This window comes from Daphnia magna, linkage group LG5 (genome assembly GCF_020631705.1).
Source record: "Daphnia magna isolate NIES linkage group LG5, ASM2063170v1.1, whole genome shotgun sequence".
NCBI classification, from domain to species: Eukaryota; Metazoa; Arthropoda; class Branchiopoda; order Diplostraca; family Daphniidae; genus Daphnia; species Daphnia magna.
This window is the reverse complement of record NC_059186.1, coordinates 1,938,600-1,959,052: the sequence shown is the minus strand read 5'-3', so window position 1 is coordinate 1,959,052 and position 20,453 is coordinate 1,938,600. Positions and strand designations below refer to the sequence as shown.

The window sequence follows — 20,453 nt, the reverse complement described above, 5'->3', positions numbered from 1 at the left end:
GTAAAGGATTTTTTTTTTCATGAAATACAACAAAAGTTATGGAATATTTAATTTTTAATGTTTTTATTTTTCCGCGTTTTGCGCGTTTTCTGTTTTTCAGTTTAATTTCCTCAATTATCGTTATATATTCTTAAAAATTAGTTGAAAGTGAAATTGTAGTGTAAGAAACAAAGTTCACTTTTTAAAACTAAAAATTTAATTACAATTAAGTTTTTTTTTAAGATTTAAGTGTAAAATGGGCCCTTAAGTGTCATTCAGATTGCTAGAAACCTCCCTGGAATTTAAGAGATCCGATTATGCGGTATGAAAGTTGATATCGTCAACTATATTACTTGAAAGAATCGCAGAGGTTTTTTTTTAATTGATCATGCTGTGCCCATTCAAAGATTAGCCATTTTTAGGATTGTTTCGTCTTTTCTCGGCCATTTTTCCTCACCCCTTCTATCACTTTCCCCCTTTTATGCCCTTGGCGGTATTTGACGACGCGTCACTCTAGGGGGCTAATGGGGAAGCAAATCAAATTTTTTTTGCGCTTAAATTCAAATTACTTTTAAGAATCAATAAGTTATAAAAACCTTTGAATAAACTGATTGAGATAAGCATAATGAATGGTCATTTTTATCTGTATTTGAAATTAATAGACATTACATTATACATAATTATTATTTGTAAAAATTCAATCACCATTTTGCATCATTGACACATATTTTCTCTCTATGAGTTTTAATTCTTCTTCATCAACATTAAAATTTCTAGCACGACGAGTTTTTTTTTTTTAAAGATTTGACAATTTGAATAACATTGGATAAAGGAACAAGCGCAACATCATCTTTGGCTGATAATTGAAATCCTCTGATTGTAAGTTCTTCTCCTGGAGGTTTGAAAAAATGAACATTAATTTCTACTTGGCCTTTATCACGACTCAAAATCTTTCCTAAATACCACTTTCCTAAGTAAACACAGGCAATTATGTTATCTACTTTAAGTTCCGAAAAATTAACATCAAGAAAATATTCATTGAGTTCCTGGCGCCTGATAACGTAATTGGTATACTGTTCACTCGAAGAAAAAAATTTTGTGGTAACAGAAAACAAGTCAACTGGTACAAAACAATGAATTTTTTGCGTTCCTGGCAGAGTTTTTGATGATTGAAATCTACTGCCAAGTGCGATTTCAGTTTGAGAAATGTCATCCGAAGAAACAAAAAAACATTTAATTTTTTCAATGTTTGAGTTGCACCACAAAAACAAGGCAAGAGGGGTTTGAATAGTTATTTCATTTTGAAGGCTAGCTCTTCTTGATAATCTCTTTATGGTCCCACCAATGCCATCGCATGGCCCTTTGCCATGACTCGTAGCAAAAAAATGCCACTCCCCTTCCACCCCGAAATCTTCTTTATGAAACAATAAATTAGTGAAATTCTTGCAATTTTTATACTGACTCGCCGCTCCGTCTGTAAAGTGAATAACTTTTTTCACGGATGTATGCATAGCTCTTAAATACGGGATTACAACTTTCAGAAAGGAAAACACGGCAACGGTATTGTGAAGAGTACTATCAGAAAATACACACATGCTGTGTTTTACAATTTCCCCGCCTGATTTCACGTAAGCCAGAAAAGTGTGCAAAGTTTCTTGAGGTGGCGGGTTAAAAAAGGATCCCTGTGTTGAGTTTTGGATAATCATAGAATAATTTTGAGAAAAATCACCTTGAAGAAGAATTACGTCTTCAAGCAAATTCATTTTTAGTTCTCGACAATATTTGGATTGCTGTTTGGATATGAAATGATGAGTTGTCAAAGCCTCAATTTTTTCAATCAAATTATCCACAAAATATTCAACGGATAATTCCTTTTCAATCAACATATTACGGTCGGTCGACTCCCACTGCTGAAATTTCACTATCAATGGCACAGGAGTAAGATAACTGTTAGTATGATTCCTTAGATTCTGATTTCCGGAACAGTTATTACAACGACGTAACATACACTCACGGTTTTTAACATCACATACAATCTTGTCCATCATATGATATTTTTCTTCAGTGTTTCCGCAAATAGAATCAATCATTAATTTAACATTTTCATGTTTTTCACAAACACATACGTTGTGGGATCCTGAAGCTCCAACTTCTATGACGTTCACAGGTCGAAGAGCGAAAAATTTTGATCTCCCGCATGACTTCATACATAGTTTTTTCACACAGTATTCTTTATACTTGTAATATAATTCGTCAATGTTCATGAGGAGCAGTTGTTTTTGCACTTTCACCTTTTTTTCCCCGGGATTTATCCGAACGGAGACATAATCATTCATCCCTGGCTGAACACGGGAATTTTCATCCGACAAATAAAAATCCTTCACAATTTCTTCTTCTTCTGGAGATAATTTTCGCCCTTTTTTATTATCAGGAATCGCCAAAATACCCTTTTCTTTTTTTAGAATACGGGATCTTTTTACTTGGGAGGTCTAAAATCACTGACGTTACTTCCAAGGCACTTGTCACTGTAAGAGAACGACTTAATGGTTTCGAAGGTGAATCAAACGATGTGTCGTTTTCATAGGAAATATTATTCAGTTCTAACTCACAGTCATCTAGCTCTGATGAATCGTTCAACTTCGGTGATGCACAGCGAGGTGGATTCCAGGGTATTTTGTTAATATTCACATTAAAAAAGGTCATGTAGCAGTTCGGACACAATTTTTGACCTGGATATAAGTGAAGATACGATTAAATTTCCTTCATGGCATCACACATTTTCATAGTTGCTGATTTCGTTCCTTTCGGAAATTTAGAGTTGGTTTTATGAATTCCAAATGGATTTGAGCACATTGAACGCTTTTTGTAAAGATGAAACTGAGTAGTGAAAGCTTGCTGGTGATGAAGGCAAACTGTCGAAAAATGAAACATGTTGGCACGATATAATATTGTTTTAACGTCTACAGAATCAATGCTTTCGACACCAAGCAATAAGTAGTTGGAGTGTTTCACATATTTTTCACTGAAGCACAAGTCGTTGACATGTTCTCCTACACAGCACTTAGAAGTAGCCATTATTAACTATAAATTAACTCGTTAATAAAACTAAATATAAGGCATGTTATCCAATAAATTGTAACTTCACAGTTTGAAATGAACTTAGACTCGAAGCACAATAGTTCGACTGGCTTCCCCATTAGCCCCCTAGAGTGACCAAGGGCATAAAAGGGGGAAAGTGATAGAAGGGGTGAGGAAAAATGGCCGAGAAAAGACGAAACAATCCTCAAAATGGCTAATCTTTGAATGGACACAGCATGATCAATAAAAAAAAAACCTCTGCGATTCTTTCAAGTAATATAGTTGACGATATCAACTTTCATACCGCATAATCAGATCTCTTAAATTCCAGGGAGGTTTCTAGCAATCTGAATGACACTTAAGGGCCCATTTTACACTTAAATCTTTAAAAAAACTTAAATGTAATTAAATTTTTAGTTTTAAAAAGTGATCTTTGTTTCTTATACTACAATTTCACTTTCAACTAATTTTCAAGAATATATAACGATAATTGAGGAAATTAAACTGAAAAACAGAAAACGCGCAAAACGCGGAAAAATAAAAACATTAAAAATTAAATATTCCATAACTTTTGTTGTATTTCATGAAAAAAAAAATCCTTTTCACATATAAAACTTCACATATAGACCTATAACTTGTAAAAGTTTGAACAAAATCGGCGACTTGGTCACCACACGCTTTGGTCGATTTCGCATTGATTGACTTTAAAGTCATAAATATGTAAAAAAGGGTCAAAACGTTCGGAAATAAAACCTTCGAAACTTATGGTATTCGAAAACCAAGCCTTTGCTTCTAAAAATTAAGGCTTGCAACCTTTGGTTTTCAAAAACATTTTTAACAGTATAGGGGAGACCGGACCCATATCGGACAGTCCCGGTTTTCCCTATTATTGTCCTTCCCCTGTACAAATTCAATTTTTTAATATCATTAAATAGTCTCTCTTCCATCAACTGAATTTTTTTCAAATGGGAAACTTAATAATTTATAAAGTTATAGACATATAAATTTTTGAAGGTTTTTACCGTCTACTGGGAAGCCAATGGACAGACGCCTGTCCCACTCTGGACTGCTTAATTACGGACATAAAAACTACATGAAAAATGATTTTTAATGCTGTCCATGTACGTAATAATGTGACAAATCATCAAATTATTATTTGATATTGAAAATACATTGAATGAAAATGTTTCCTTATCAATTAAAAATTAGAGATGTGCGATGGAGTTGAAGGCATGGATGCCTCAACACAAATGTCGGTTTTGCCAAGGTCAACGATAGAAACAAGTTCAACCTCAGCGTGAGAGACGATGGAGCCAATGGAAATAGTGTCCCAATCCCTGTCGGAAATTCCGAGGGACGAAGTCTAAAGCCCTCGTCTGAGAGACAGCCCTTTGGCCGAAGCAGCCTAGACTCAGCCGACTCATCCTCAGTGGATAGCCGCACCACCGAGGAAAGGGAAGTCAAAGAGCAAGGCAAAACGACTTAAGAAGGCCTATGGACCGCAAGAGCCATAGTTGAGAGGCTGGAGCGCGAGACAATGACATCGGAACTACTGGAGTGCTTTTCCATATATATGGATCCTGCAGAGTTCATCCAGCAAGAATATTGGTTCAGTTCCCGCAGGGTTATCGGGAAGGTTACCGATCGATAACCGGCAAGGAACATCATCATCAACTGTTGCCCTCTATTCCCAGATCGGACGCTCGAACATAATTAGACAACGGTTTAGTTTTTCCCATGTATATAAGTTGCTGTTCAGCCCTGGAAATACACTCACTTTTCTTCACTGAGCCCTCGAGATAAGTTGTTATTTATTTAACCCACTAATTTCTCCAGTAAGATCTAGATCCCTGCCACCGCTACTCTCCCAAGTCTGCCCAGCCGTCACCCTATTTGCCGTGCCAAGCCCGTGACCTGAGACGCCCCGCGGCAGACCAAGGATCTAGTTCATCGCCACTAAACAGTAATACTCGAACTGTCGCAATCTTTGTCGAGCCCGATAAGGCCAAACAGAATTCTCGGCATTGCTTAAGCCTGATACGGCGGAAGCAATACCAAAGACCTGGAGACGTAAACCCGATCAAGCCGAAGGCTGTGGTCCCTTAAGCGTGCTATGGCACTCCTTGAAAGGTTAACCGCGTTAGATCATACCAGTCCAGCAGGTTCACCCCCGTCAGTCCTGACTGTCCATCTGCGCCAGCAGTTAACTGGCCCTTTGGAAGATAATTCATGAAATTGGTCCTTCAAACCGGAAAACTGGTAGTAGATTACCTTGAAAGTCCGAAAAAACAAAATTTTTTCTTACTCTGAAATAATTTGGGACTCTAAACTAATGAATTGGGACTAAATTTACCAAATGAAACACCCTAAGCAGCTCCACCTCAACCCGGACCATCCACTCCGGCTGCCGAAGCCATCTTGGTGACCCCGGCGCGTTCATCAAAGTCGTCAAGGTCCGCTAAAAACTGCAGGGAAAAACACTCGCTCACGTGGAGATGCCCAGGGAGACACCTCGGTCCAGCAAAGGAAGCCGGAGTAGGACGACCCCGGCTGAGAAAGGAGCCTCCAAAGCACTGGAAAAACAGTTCCAAAAACACGGAATCCCCACTTCGGACGACGAGGAAGCAGTTCTTAAGTCCCAGCAAAGCCCTTATTCAGCCTTAAAAGCCTTATAATATTTCCTGTTACGTTTCTCCGAGAAATAAAATTTGTTTAACCGAAACCAACGCCTTTTCGCTGATTAAATCTTTCGGTAAAAAAAAGAAAGAGAGAGAAAGAAAAGAAAAAATAATAAAAATGCGCACGGAGCCTAGATCGGTTAAGAACAGAGCAGCATTGGCTGCGGAAGTGCCTGACAAGCGGTTTTCGTTGCAAGAGATAGCGCTGGACGATGCCAGAAACGACATCGCCAGGCTCAACGAGGGGCTAGAAGGAGTCAAGGCTAGAATCGTCAAGGAAATTCAACGGCTGGAACAAGAGTTCCGTGAGACAGCCGAAAGACAAGACGCTGTGATAGCAGCACTTGAGGAAAAACAAGGAATTGGGAAGCGGAGGTGCGCAGAGTTAACGTATTCTTCCCGTAGATAGAGGCTCGGATCAGTCAGAGATAGTCAACCCTGGAAAACGACTTCAGGGAGTTGACAAACAGAATACGAGAAGAAATGGAGGCCCGAGAAGTAGGACTTATCGGGGCCCTCCAACAGGATGAGTCGCTGACCAAGCGAATCCTGCTCAAGTCGGCCAAAGCGATGACAAAAATGAAGGAAGATCTCCTTATTGAGCTGCGGCAGACTCGACAGACAGAGCAAAAGGACACCATCGGTATGGTGTGAAACTCCACGGAAGAATGGGAGACGGCGAGAAACCGGCGCTCAAGTAGCGCGTCGGCGACAACAAGCTCTTGTGAGACAACAGACGAATTGACGGCCGAAAGATGCACCCTGTTGACAGAATTGATGGGTGCCGCACTTGTGGTAAACACGTCGTTGGATAAACCAAGGGAGCGACGAGTGAATATACTCAAAGCTCAGACCAGACACGAAATAATTAAGGAAATAACACGGAAGCTGGCAGAAATCTCGACGGCAGAAAAAAATTAAGAGACCGCGAGCAATTGGACATAGCGCTGAGCTAGATGGCGGTGTTGGATCAGTTGGCGGAATCCCAGAAACATGGGGGTTCTGCGCACACGACTACGACACTCATCAATCACCCAGCGTTACCTCTTTCGGTGTTCAATGGAAAAATAGCAGCGGAAATGGAAAGCCGCCTGGGCTACTTGCCACGACGATACCTCACTATCAGAGGAACAGAAGTATCAGTAGCTACGGGGCTGTTTGAAAGGAAAGACCGCGGATGCAGTTTCGTACCTGCAATACGGGTCGAACCAATACTGTAAGGCAATGGACGTATTAAAAGACCGGTTTGGAGACGAAGATAAGCTGAAAAAGCATTATCTGGCCGAGGTAAAGGCTATTGGAAACACTCGGATGAGCGAGACTTCCGCTCTACCGCAGTGGCAAAAACTACATGATGGGCTCACAAATACCGTAGCGGCGTTAGTCAGCCTCGGAGTGAATACCAAAACTGACGAAGCCTATCTCACCCCTGATCTATTGGCGTCCTACCCAGAGGCGCTGGTTAGCAGGTGGAGGGATAGGTAGGATGATGAAAAACCTACGTTCTCAAAAATATTGCAAGCCCTCAAAAGGGAGATTGCTGCTTGGGATTCCCTGGCTCCACTATGACTGAAAAAGTGGTTTTTTTTCAGCCTAGTGATTCTGGTTTTTTTTAACGTTGGAACCATGCCATCCCCAAACACGACAAGAAGCTGCAACCTTCATCCGATTTGTTCTCTTCCTTTTGAAGAGGATGACATCATCAAAGGAAGACATGTTGTTTCCACGGATGGCCAGGCCCTCTTTTATCCATGGAAAAACTGGTATTTGAAGAAAAATGCATGGCCCTGATTGTTCCCAGGTAAGATTTTGCTTTTGTGCTAACATTCTGTTTACCATTTATACTGATATTTGTGCCCTTGGTTTCTCTTTTGCTTTCATTAGATTTTCCAACCCACTTGAATAAACCAAGACAAAACAAGAGAAAGCAACCTACAGAGAGGCAAGTAATGGCCCACAAGAAGAGGATAGGGTCAAACATGACCAAGATGGACCCCCAGACGACACCGACGACTTGGCTTACAACTTGGAACCGGATCCTGTTCTAAATGAGGGCCGGCCTTGCGATTCTTGTGTCTTTTTTAACCCCCAAAAATGTAAAATTCCACCGGCATGGTACTGGGTTACCCCCAAGGATGATCCAACGGTACGTTTTCTGACTACCGTAAAATGGAAATTGTCAATTTAATTTCGTTTACTTTTGACAGATTTTCATTTGTATACAATTACATGTCAAAACAAAGGCAAAGTCGTTACAATTTCGGGACAAGACTGTCTAACTTTCCCTAAACTGCAAAATTTTCGGTAGCACTCTTCTGGATTACTTTCATGAAAACGAAATCTTGGTTCTGCAATTTGTTCGAGTCGTCAGGGATTTTGACGAGGCTCAGATCTTCCCAGGAGTGACCAAAAAAAAGTTTAGTAAGCTCAAGTTTTGTGCCGGTGCTTTCTTACAAGAAGAAGTCTGGTGATCGGCCTACAGCAAATCGTTGTATTATGCGACGGGTCAGCAATGCTGCCCAGACTGTTATACCATATAGCGAGCATAGTCTGTTTCATTTTTCAGCTTTTTTTTTGATCGGGTTGCTCTTCTAGATTGGGATGTGATTTAGTATTTAAAAAATATCCTGAAAGTTTGAACTGTGTAAAAAACTTTTTAGATCACGCCCATCGATAAAATCACGAAAAATCGTGATTTTTTCGTGATTTTAATTCATAGAGCCAGTTCTATGAGATATTTTTTATTGCTCTTTTCACATGTGTTAGATAACTATACTATATATATGCTGTGTTTTTTTTAACTTAATCGGACTAAAATATAATCACGCGCGCGCGGAATTTGTGTAATTTTTCAATGAATTTTGTATTGATGCATTTTGAATTCAAAGATCTTTTAAGCTGCTCTTATTGAAGGACCGAAAATGATTCCGGTGATCCTCAATAACTTGAAATAAATATTCCTGTTCTTTAACATTAACAACCACATCCTTGAAATATGAAATTAGTTTTACAGCTCTTTCAGCGCAGTCATTGACGACTTCAAATGAGCGCACAATTCCTTCAATTTTTTTGTACCCTGACATTTTCTCCCAATTTTCCACCTCTGTATGCATCCAGTCAAAATGCTCTTCCGTTAACTTTAGTGAAACAAATAGCAACTAACTGCGAGAACCAACGAAATTGAGCAATTGATCAGGATAGGTGATAATCGAATCAAATTTGAAAGAAGGAAATTTGGGTTTTCCTGGAGAGAAAGTCTTTGGTCGTGGGAAAGAAAGCAGCTTCACTACAATACCTTTCCTCAATACTGGATCTAGTTGTCTATCAAATATAGATAGGACTACAACTTCCTCTGTCAAGTACCAAAGATGTTTCAGAACAGAATCAATCGCAACCTTGGCTGCAGCAGGATTTTCTTCTTTGTAGAGATGCATCATAGACAAATAGTTCAAGTCGAGAGCTGGTGAAATCGAGGACAATCGTGACTTAAGAAATGCGGCACTGTGAAAAAGCGCGATGAAAGTTGACATTTCTTTTACGCCTCTTCTTTCTTCATCGGTCATCTCAAACTGTTCAGAAAGAAGTTCCATCTTTAAAAAATAAATTGAGTAGGCCATGAAGCGTGCATGATGATGCGCACCTGAAGAACATATTTGTATGATTAATAAATAAGTGTGCATCTTGAATACGTTAGTCAGTTTTACCCGGTTTTCTGAAGCTGAATGGAAAAATTGCGCCTCCCAAAAAAGAACAGTAAACTCAACTAGTTCTTGATAGTCCGACCGAGGGAATGTGTCGCTTTCGAGACAATTGCTTGCCCATTCTAATACTTCCTTTCCAATCGCTGTAAGTTCACTACTAACTTCCCAGTCAAATAGAGTAAGATGCTGAAAAGGTTATTTAAACAAATTGATTGTTACAATAGACTTTTTTTTTAATGAATCCTGTGAACGTACCGCTTAATCATGATCGAGATCCGGCCATTTTTTTTAAATCTCACGAATAGAGATTCTGAAGGGCTATTGCGTTTTCCGATGATACAATCTGATACATGTTTCACATGTATTTCATGCATATGATGTCGACAGGCAAACCACAAAACTGCTCGACCCAGAGTCCGTTCAATGATTGTCGCGCATCCTTTTATTCTTCCAGTATTACTTGATGTGGTGTCGAAGACTAATCCTACTATTTTTTCTATAACTTCCCAATCCGCAAGTAAACTCATGACAGCATCGTGTTGCGCTGTTCCGGTAGAACTTGCAATTACGGGAATGCCCAGCAACTTTGGATTTTCCAGCTCTGGCTTTCCGCTAACTAAAAAAGCAACTCGATCGTCGACCTTTCCCGTTAAATACCTTTGTTGAGAAAATATTTTTAGGACAAATACAAAAAATAAATGAGCAATATATTAATTACTTGATGAGTTTTGAGTTCCAATGTATAAGAAGATTTGGTGGTGGATTCCACTTTTCTCTGATCTCTTCCGATATTTGTTGTCGCATTTGCCGTCTTTGGCGATGTACTGTGCTGAGTGATAGAGACATGTCATTAACATTTCCACCACCAGCATTTACAACTGCAGACTGTATAACCAAATGGTCTCGTAGAGTTATATTTCTACTCTCTGCTACCTGTGCAGTTACAGTGCTTAGATTTTTGGCAGGAATTTCAATTGTGATTGATTCAGGTCTTGGACTTCGACGGGGTTCGTAATTGGAATCATTCTGTTCGCTCGAACCACAATTAGATATGTCTTCTTCTGTTTCACTGCTGAGGGACGAGTATTCTTCTTCTTGGTTTTGATTTGAACTTGCTGCTGAAGGAGTTCTGTTTACTCGGAGATTTCGTTTGCTTTTTTTATTTTGTCTCTTTTGTTCTTGTTGGTCGACTTTCTCCATGAATCCAACTTGCGGATTTTGCCTTTGGCCAATCAAAAATGAAAAATCTTCTTTCCAGTGGCGCTTTCGAGTCGCCCTCAGTCTGTTTTCCACGTCAGAAGGCGAAATATCAAATAAAGAGTCCATTTGTTTTTGAAATTCTTCAATAAGCTTTTTGCTGTGTGGACTATCTCTACGAGCTACGGGAATTTTCTTTAACGAGAGCCAGGCATCATGAGTATTCATCAGAGCTTTCAAGATATTTTTGTCGTCTTTGACTGGAATTGCTGCTTTGCCCCATATTTCTTTCAGTTCGACAATGATCACATTAAAAATGTCTTTCACTGGGGTTAGACTATTAAGCAGTTGAATAGATAAAAATCTTTTCATTACAGCTCTTTGCAGTGGTAGTCGCGTACCAAGAGATAAGCTCGTGTCACTTGATTTATCGATTAACCAATCTTCTTTGCTGCGCTGTCTTCGCGTTTCCATTACCAATTATTAACAAAACACTTTTCTTAGATAACATAATAACATAATCACGAAATCAATGAGTGACAGCTTAGACTGCTTCTGTAATCTGTATCTTTTGCAGTCTTCAGTCTACTGTCTGCTTTAGACGTAAACAAACGATGCCAGTTATACATATTCCGCGCACGCGTGATTTTATTTTAGTCCGATTAAGTTAAAAAAAACACAGCATATATATAGTACAGTTATCTAACACATGTGAAAAGAGCAATACAAAATACCTCATAGAACTGGCTCTATGAATTAAAATCACGAAAAAATCATGATTTTTCGTGATTTTATCGATGCGCGTGATCTAAAAAATTTTTTACACAGTTCAAACTTTCAGGATATTTTTTAAATACTAAATCGCATCTTAATCTTGAAGAGCAACCCGATCAAAAAAAAAAGCTAAAATATGAAACAGACTAAGCGAGCACTTGGCAGATTAATAAGTAAATCATTATGGACAATATCAGATGAAGATCAACTGCAAAAACTAAAGAACGACTACATGCTGGCTATGAAAAGCTGAGCCGAAAAAGTGAGAAGATCCAGGTAACGATCATTCTTTTGCAAAAGAAAACGGTAACTACGGTCTCTCTTGCATAATCTTTCTTTCTCACACGCTAAGTATAACCTTCGGCTTTTCTCTTCTCTCTAGGAAATGGAAAAGGAGATCGCTTCAATGGAGGCCCAAGAGCACATCTATGAACTGGAAAAATCGATAATGACTAGCGAGTTAAAGATAAAACAAGGAATAATAGATTCCCAGCCGTCAGAGATGCTGAAGCTCCAACAGGAATTTGCACAGAAAGCAATTGATGTTCAAAAAAACGATGAAACGCTTAAAGTGATCCTTAATGGACTTAATTCAAGGGTATAAGAGTAGGAAGCTGTGAGAATTATTGATGTTTACAGCACACTAGCGCCCCTGGCGACTGAAGGTGAAGGTAAGATTTTCGCTATCGAAGTGTATGGGGAGTAAACTTCAATGGATAGGAAAGGATTCCCAATCAAATCATTTTTAATAAAATAAAAAAATTATGCCACTAAATAAAGAACGCCGCATATTTTGGTGCAAAAAACAATTTCGAATAGTTCAAAATATTTTATTTTCATTGGTGAAAAACGCGGTTTTAACACAGCGCTTTAGGGGGGAAAAGCTCGTGTTCTTAATCGATAAACGAGGGTGTAGGGGTGTGGGGATTGCTTTTACAAAAAATTCAATTGAGAGTGATTTGAAGATCCATTCTTCTTCTGATCAGCAAAAAGAAAAAAATATTCTATCTCTAGCCGTTAAATAATAATTTGAGTTTTAGTGACAAACGTAGCGCCATAAGAATACATGGAAATAGAGGAGGGTGTTCTTAATCATTTGGTGGGTACTGTAAATGTAAGCAAGTTTCGCACAAAGTCTTTGTTCTCCTATTTTAAACAGACCACGCAAAGAAATGGGGAATTAGTATAGTTTACAAGCTAAGACAAGTGCATGTCTATCCAAATAGCTTCCAAGAGATGAACGTAAAGCTCATGTCACAGGTAGCAAACAAATAACTACATTCTAAGTGGTTATAATATGACTTTTCTTTATGTTTAGGGTTTTCCCACTCTGTTGCCAAAGCATTTAATTTTTACAGATTGAAGAATCCAGCTACAATGGATGCTTTCCGTCACACTGAAGCAACCCAAGGGCTTGTGCAATTGCTGAACAACTCTTTTGATAACATGAATGGTAGACATTTTGGAGAGCGAATCTGGTCGGGCAACTGGCAGAGACACAAGAAGAATTTGACGGACCTCCTCAACGCTTTGAATGATACATAGGCCCATTCAAAAGCTTCTAAAAAAATTTCAAGCCCCTTTTTTTCGGATACCAGTTTAAAGACAATGCGTGTCACTGTTACCAGTACTATCCAGTTGGTTGAGTTTCTTCTCGGGGGATGCAATTACGACTATGTCCTGACCGGGAAGTTTAATCAAGATTGTATCGAGCTATCATTCTACTTATTGTCTTAATCCTAGCCTTAATGCTGTGTTTTAAAAATTATTTTTTCTTTTAGAGATTCTTTGGGATTGTCCGGTCGTGCAGAGGTGGGCAGGAAGCCCCTGTGGCCTCTTCTTTTCTACGGATTTATCCGATGCTTTCAATTTATGTTCCGGTCCGCAATGCACTTCTTGTGGATGAAAATTGTGACGATAACGAAAGGATGCACGTCCTAACAAGCTATAAGGATTGCATGCTACAGAGCTATCGCGAAAATGTCAAGCAAGGGGAAGACAACCGGAAGAGCCTCAAGGATGAGTTGTTGAAGGGGTTGATGTATTCCAATGAGTGCCAAAAGAAGGCACCAAACAAGGATCTTGATATCGTTCATTCAAATGCTACGTACTACTTGTGTGGCTACCTCGTTCATTCTCGATTAGAGCGAATTAATTGCAATATATGTCTAGCTCCACTCTCCACGGAAGAAAACCAGCTACCAAGCGACTTCTACGCTTCCCATATAACTAGTCTAATACGCAAAGGCTTCCTGCGTTTTGCCTCTCTTGGCATGTTTTATACATTTGTTAAAGTTGAGAAAATTGTTCAAAATCATTTTCTCTCTGAATAATCTTACATGAGAGATCCCTTCCACCAAGTCATCCATGATGTTGCATACAATGGACTTGTTTTTCCAAATATTTTCTTGCGACAAACATCGTACGGAAATGGTCCCATTTTTCATGTTTGAATACATAGAAATCCGTGGATCACATGGAAGCGAAACGGTTAAAAAATGAGGTTAGCCAGAAATTAAAAGAAGAGCAGCATAAGCTGCGCAAACTGTCTAAGATGGTTAATTAATGTGTATTGATGTATATTAAGGTTTATAATACAAAGAGGAATTGATTCAGATTTCCTTTATTTGTATTGTAGATTTTTTTAATTTTTAATACAGAAGAAAACAGCGTGAAAAATAGTCACAAGCGGCTACTTACCCCATTGTTGACAACGTTATGGAGGGAATGTTATGGCTGATCCGGGTAGTCAGCGCCCCTAGCGAGTGCCCCAAAATTGGTCCGTGGAAATAGCAGACGAAACACCTAGCAGACGACAGTTCTGGGACCTCTAATGTTAGACCATGGTTCTTGTAAGCCAGAGTTGATATCCACGGAATCCTAAATAAAGCAAAGTTTCAATGGAATGCAGACCTTTCATGTGTGATACTATTGACAACAGCATATATTGACTGTGTTCCACTACTTTGACAAACTGTTTCCTTACACATTTTTTGTAATATACAGTACCCGCCCTTAGTATCCGAACGCTGGAGCCATTTAACCAAGCGTCTTATGGTGAATGATGTGTATAATACATAATAAATAATAATATGTAATATATAATACATCTATATATTGTAACGCGGGGAGTTACTTGAAGACCCGGGTAGTGACTAAGACACGTTTATTGCTGCACTGCAACAGGTATAAGTATACTGGGGCACAGTAAGGAAAAAATACAAGTATTTATGCACTTTTGTGGACAGCAGCTACCGGGGAAAATAACCGCTGACAAGACTGCCGGACATCTCGGGAAGAATTGCGGTTGATAACTGATACAGGAGCGCCGGACGTGATAACTAGTCCATTGGGCCTCAATAACCGCGACATCTCCCTCTCTAGATAGCGAGTCGTCCCGACCGCTATTACTTTCCTATAAAACTCTACATCCCAAAAACTCGACATACCATGGGAAACATTTGACCCCTCTACACTCTACAAAGACAACACCTTGCCAAACATCAACTGAGAGAGAGAAAAATAAACAGTACATGAGTTCATGAAATAACATAAGTTGGGGAATTTTTCCACTTTCAGCAAGTCAACCGCTCCCACCATCGAAGAATTTCCATGCAGTGTCATTCGTCTCCACTAATTGGGTCTCCAGTTTGGTCAAGTCCTCCCCTTTGCTTCTCCTTCTCTGTCTCCGGCTGCTTTCACGCCGCTCTTTTTCTTCTCTACATTAATTCCTCCAACATTCTCTCGATTTTTTCCAACCTCATTTCTACCCGTGTAGTGTTTCCCCTTTCTTGTGATAGTTTTATATACACATTCTGCCGTGGTTTGGGCAGTTTGGTCTTTTAGAGCAACTGCTTCCAAACAGCGACTAAAATAATCAGTAATAATTAAAATATAACTATTTCCATTAGGCGAAGCGGGAGTAATAGGGCCTAAAAAATCCATGCCTATTACTTGGAAAGGGGCTTTAGCAATTTCATGGGGGTGCAAAAGAGCTCTATATGTGGAAGAAGTGTTAGCTATACAAGTTTCACAAGCTTGACAATATTCAAAAATATCTTTTCTCATTGTAGGCCAATAATAATGATTTTTGACCTTCAAATACGTTTTATAAAAAGCTAAATGTCCACCCATCGGTGCGTCATGTAATTCTTTTAACACTAAATGGCGGAGCGATAAGGGTAACACTACTTGACAATTAATTTCGTTACGCTTACTATTTTTGGAAGGCACTTCGTGGCGATAAAGTGTACCTTCTATAATTTCAAAATATTCAATTTCTTTAGCCCATTCGGGTTTAGATTGGTTATTTTCCTCATTGAGTTCTCCTTTCTCTAAATAATTTCTAATGGCTACACAAAGGTCGTCTTCTAGCTGTTTTCCAGAAATTAACTTAATATTATTTGGTACCGGCTGAATACTAGCTACTTTCAATCGTGATAAACAATCAGCATTTTGATGAATACGTCCAGGCCTATACTTTAATTCATAATTTGTAGCAGCCAATAGTATAGCCCATCTACCTAACCTACCGTTATTATCTTTCTGATTTTTCAGCCATTGCAAGGGACGATGGTCACTAATAATTTCAAAGGGTTTATCCAAGAGATAATGTCGGAAATGTTTAATTGCATCAATTACGGCTAATGCTTCTTTTTCAGTTGTACTGTATTTCATTTCGGCCTTTGTCAATTGTCTACTAGAGTAGGCTATTGGATGCTCTTGCTCATTCTGCATTTGAGACAGCACGGCTCCTATTCCATAATCGCATGCGTCAGTAAAAAGCAAAAATTTTTCGTTAAAATTTGGATAAGCGAGGACTGGGGGAGTTACCAGAGAAGTGCGCAATTTCTCAAAGGCAACCTGTTCCTCCGTTCCCCAGGCAAAAGGTTTCCTACTTAGATCTTTGTGCGTTAAACGAGTTAACGGCTTAGCTATTGAACCGAAATTTTTAATAAATCTTCTATAATATCCAGCAAGCCCAAGAAATAATCTCACTTCGTCAACAGAAGTTGGCGTTTTGTAATTCCCTATCTTATCAATTTTAGCAGGATCGGGTTTAATACCATCCGTTGAAATTACATGGCCTAAATAATTTACTGAACGCTTAATAAACTGACATTTGTTAAGTTTCAATTTCAAATTCGCTTCTTTTAATAGGGTAAAAATTTCTCTGATATCTCGTAAGTAATTTTCAAAAGTGTCTGAAAAAATTATGACATCGTCCAAATATACTAATGCTTTACTTCCTAAGACGTCTTTTAGTACGTAATTCATTAGTCGTTGGAAAGTGGCTGGTGCATTACACAAACCGAATGCCATTCTTTTAAATTCGTAAAGATTATTTTCTACCACAAAAGCGGTTTTTTCAATATCTGGATCATGAACTTGAATTTGCCAATAGCCGGAAGCTAAATCAAGAGTTGTGAAGAATTTTTTTCCATATAATTTATCTAAAGTTTCGTCAATTCTTGGCATGGGAAAAGAATCTTTCTTTGTAATACCGTTTAATTTCCTATAATCGACGCAAAATCTTATTTCTCCATTCTTTTTCTCTACTAATACCACGGGTGAAGCCCATGGGGACTGTGAATATCGAATTACGTTTGCTTGAAGCATTTCTTGCACTTTGTCTTCTAATAATTTCCTTTGGTTATTTGTTACTCTATATGGGCGTTGTCGAATCGGGCCTTGTCCTTGGGTATCAATTGTGTGTTTAATAAGGTTAGTATTCCCTAGTTCGGAATCTTTTGAAGCAAACAAGTCGTGGAAGTCATTTAATAATTTAGAGAGCGGTGCTTGAAATTCAGTGTTGACTTCTGAAATTACAATAGGCTCAGTTATTTCGTTAGGCTTAGCTTCTCGTTGATCTAAAGCTATTTTTCCGATGACATGATGAATAATTTCAATTACGCCTAATTTGGTGTTTCTTGGGATTTTGACTTGATTTAACGAATGGTTTTCAACTACAATATTATACGTTCTATCTCCCGATACTTTTCCGATAAATTCTTCAATATAAACTCCTGCCGGCAAATTTTCTACTGGTGTAAATATAAATGCGGTGTTAGGGGAAACATACGGAAATGAACCCTTTAGCTGGCCTACAATTACGAGCGACGTCTGACGAGATAGCGTCGTCTTTTTGACCGTCGTAACTGCCATTTCCGGTACCCTAAAAACAGAAGATGAGCCTTGCCCATCTCTAGCTAGATAAATGCTCTTCGTTTCTCCATCAAGCTTAAATGCGTGTTTCTGAATTGCGTCCCATCCAAGGATACAATCTTCAGAAATACCATTTGTAATAATAAATTCTTGTTGTAAAATTGACTCTCCGTATCCAACGGGCAAAATCACTTTTCCCAACGTATGTAACTTTTTCTCCCCTACATCATATAAATCGAAATCAAGCTGACTGCAGATCACCTGACCTCTAGGGGGCAACTTTTTAAATAATCTCTCGTAAATAATACTTTTAGACGCGCCTGTATCAAATAATGCTTGTAACGGGACCTGGAAAATTTTTAATGGAATTCTTGGAGTTGATTCATTCGTAATGGCTGTTAACTTCGCGACTTGTCGGGATTTGAAATGAGGCTCTTCATCAACTGACCCGAAGCTACAGTTGATCCCTACTGGTTTCCCTGGTTTTGAGGGGAACCCGGTATGTTAGGCCTATTGGTGCTTCTGAACTTAGGGCAAGCATTTGATTTATGGCCGATGTCCCGGCAAGAATAGCATATAGGAGGCTGAGCTTGTTCTAGTTGTTGACGTTTATAACTACGACAATTAGATTGAATGTGACCGCGATAGCCACAAAAATTGCAAATTATCGACGGCTGTGTAGGCCTATTGTTGGTGTCGTTAGATGATCTCGGAAACGATGGTGTAGCGTTTGTAGGCCTATTCTGTGTGTTTGAGAATTGTCGATCCCCACTATTGTTAGGGAAGCGTGGTGGAAATGGTCTACCATTACTATACTGGTTAACAGTAGGCGTTTGAAAAGAAACTTGCTTCCTGTATGCTGCATTTGCCGGATAAGAGACGTCGTTTTGATTTAGTTGAAGTTTTTTCACGGTTTGGATAAGCTCATTAAGTACGTCTTTAATTTCTTCGCTTTCTGTTTTCTTTTCCACGACAGGTTTATCCCCGTGGCGAATATTGGCAACTGCCTTATTCACAGCTTCTTTTTGGTCTATTATCATCTGCTTAATTTCTTTTAACTCGGCACTGCTGGTGTCCTGTGACCCGTCTATGGATCGAATAAACTCCTGTTTTTCGCGATCGGTTTCCAACGCTTCTAGTCTGAGGGCATACACCCGTGTTGCTGCCACCAGTTCGTTAAAATCTTTAAATTCCTTATATTTGACTTTTGTCTGCAATTTGGAGTCTAATCCCTAAATAAATTTTTGCATGAGAATAACTGCAAACGATTTTTCGGAATGACCTAAGGGATACGCGCGTTTAAAAATTTCCTGTATACGTAGCGCGTAATCGACAACTTTTTCACCTGGCTTACGTTTGGCTTTGTTAAACTTTTGAAGATATAAGTCAAAATTTTCATCACCATGAAAATGGTCAAGCAATGCTTCTTTAATTGCCTCATAATCATGCGGATGTTCTTTTAAAATTGCCTGAATGACGGAAAAAGCTCTGTCCGTTAATTGAGCACGTAACATCTGAATAGTTTTTTCTTCTGACCATCCCGACCCATCTACTATACTTTCAAATGATTTTAACCAAGAGTCAAAACGAGTAATAGGGCTTCCGGTGAAAGAAGGAAGTAATTGTAACCGGGAGAAAGTATGTTGGTTATTTTGAAAATCGTCCAAATCTCTGACTGTTGCTGCTCTGGTGGGGGAAGTATAGTAGGCCATGTTGTTGTTTTGAACTGGCAATCGAAATCCTAAATTTCCCTGTTGCGAAGTCTGAGACTGCGCTGGAACGCTGCTCGTAGACGATAGAGATTCGCTGTAACGTCTGCGACGCTCCTGGGTGGTGTAATCAGTAGGCGTGGACGTCGGGTCGAACATCGACGACGGGCGAAGCGAATAGGGTGGTGGACGGTGTGTCGCACTGGTATCGGTGGTTGTGGGGTTCTCTCCTCTTGATGGTGTGCTGGTTGTTGGGCCGCGGGTTGTTGAGGTACGTCCTCCGCCGTATGGGATGGTAGGAACCGTTGCAATCGGACCTTGACTTGGGAGAGTGTTTGTCTGATCTCCTCTGCCAGCTGCACGTTGTTCGGGTTGACCGCTCCTGGGAAATTGTCCAATTTCCTCAGCAATGAGTTGATTTCCGGAACTAGCGGTTCCAGCGGAGTCAGCAGGCGTAGCTCCCGCAGGTAGAAGATTAAGTTGCGGATGTCTATCAGGAACGACTGTTGATGGGTCAGTAGCTGCACTTCCAGGTGGGAGGATAACTCTCTCACTTCGTGCGTTAGATGTAGGTAGCGTACTTCTCGGTGTCTGATTGAAGTTCCAAAATTCTGAAAAGAGGCTAGGACTGTCTCGTGTTTCTGTGGTGTCACGCCTTGCAGTTCCGTGATGCAGTGAATTTGACTCAGCAGAAATATCAGGAATTGTCTGGCATGTGATATGAAGATTGATTTCAGCACGGACGCTTGGGCTTCCGATTGGGTTGTTTTCTTCACCTGTGCGTGTAGTTTCACCTGTAGGATCGACGTCAGATGTCTCAGCAGAATCGTTGGTTCTGTCCACACCGTCGTTGGATTCGTTTCGGGTAAATAGTGGTTCGATAGACGGATGTCTTGAATCAACCAAATTAGCTGTACCCAGGTCTTCGGATCGGTCGACTGAAAGTCCGCTTCTCTCTCCTTCAGGCTCTTGATCGCAAGGATAAGGTACGGAAGCTGGCTCGTTTTGGGCTGGAATATCTTCTGTTGATTGTTCTTGATTTTGTTGAATAGATGTCGTAGGCTCAGGTTCAGTTGATTTTCCATTCGGTGAGTTCCTCGTGAAAAACCCTAACACAGTTTTTGCTACTGAACTAGACTTAGGCGAAACTTGTGGAGGAGACTTAGCTGGAG

The 20,453-nt window shown here is 39.6% G+C and overlaps 1 protein-coding gene and 1 pseudogene across 1 annotated transcript; both read right to left on the bottom strand.

The window, feature by feature from the left end:
* Window positions 1–8,617: 8,617 nt before the first annotated feature.
* LOC116915670 lies at window positions 8,618–9,358 on the bottom strand (annotated as a pseudogene).
* A 508-nt stretch (window positions 9,359–9,866) lies between these two features.
* Window positions 9,867–11,038, bottom strand: LOC123472426. The gene has a single exon (XM_045173895.1). It carries the CDS (start codon window positions 11,003–11,005, stop codon window positions 10,151–10,153), a length of 855 nt encoding a protein of 284 aa, XP_045029830.1. The 5' UTR covers window positions 11,006–11,038; the 3' UTR covers window positions 9,867–10,150.
* Window positions 11,039–20,453: the final 9,415 nt, after the last annotated feature.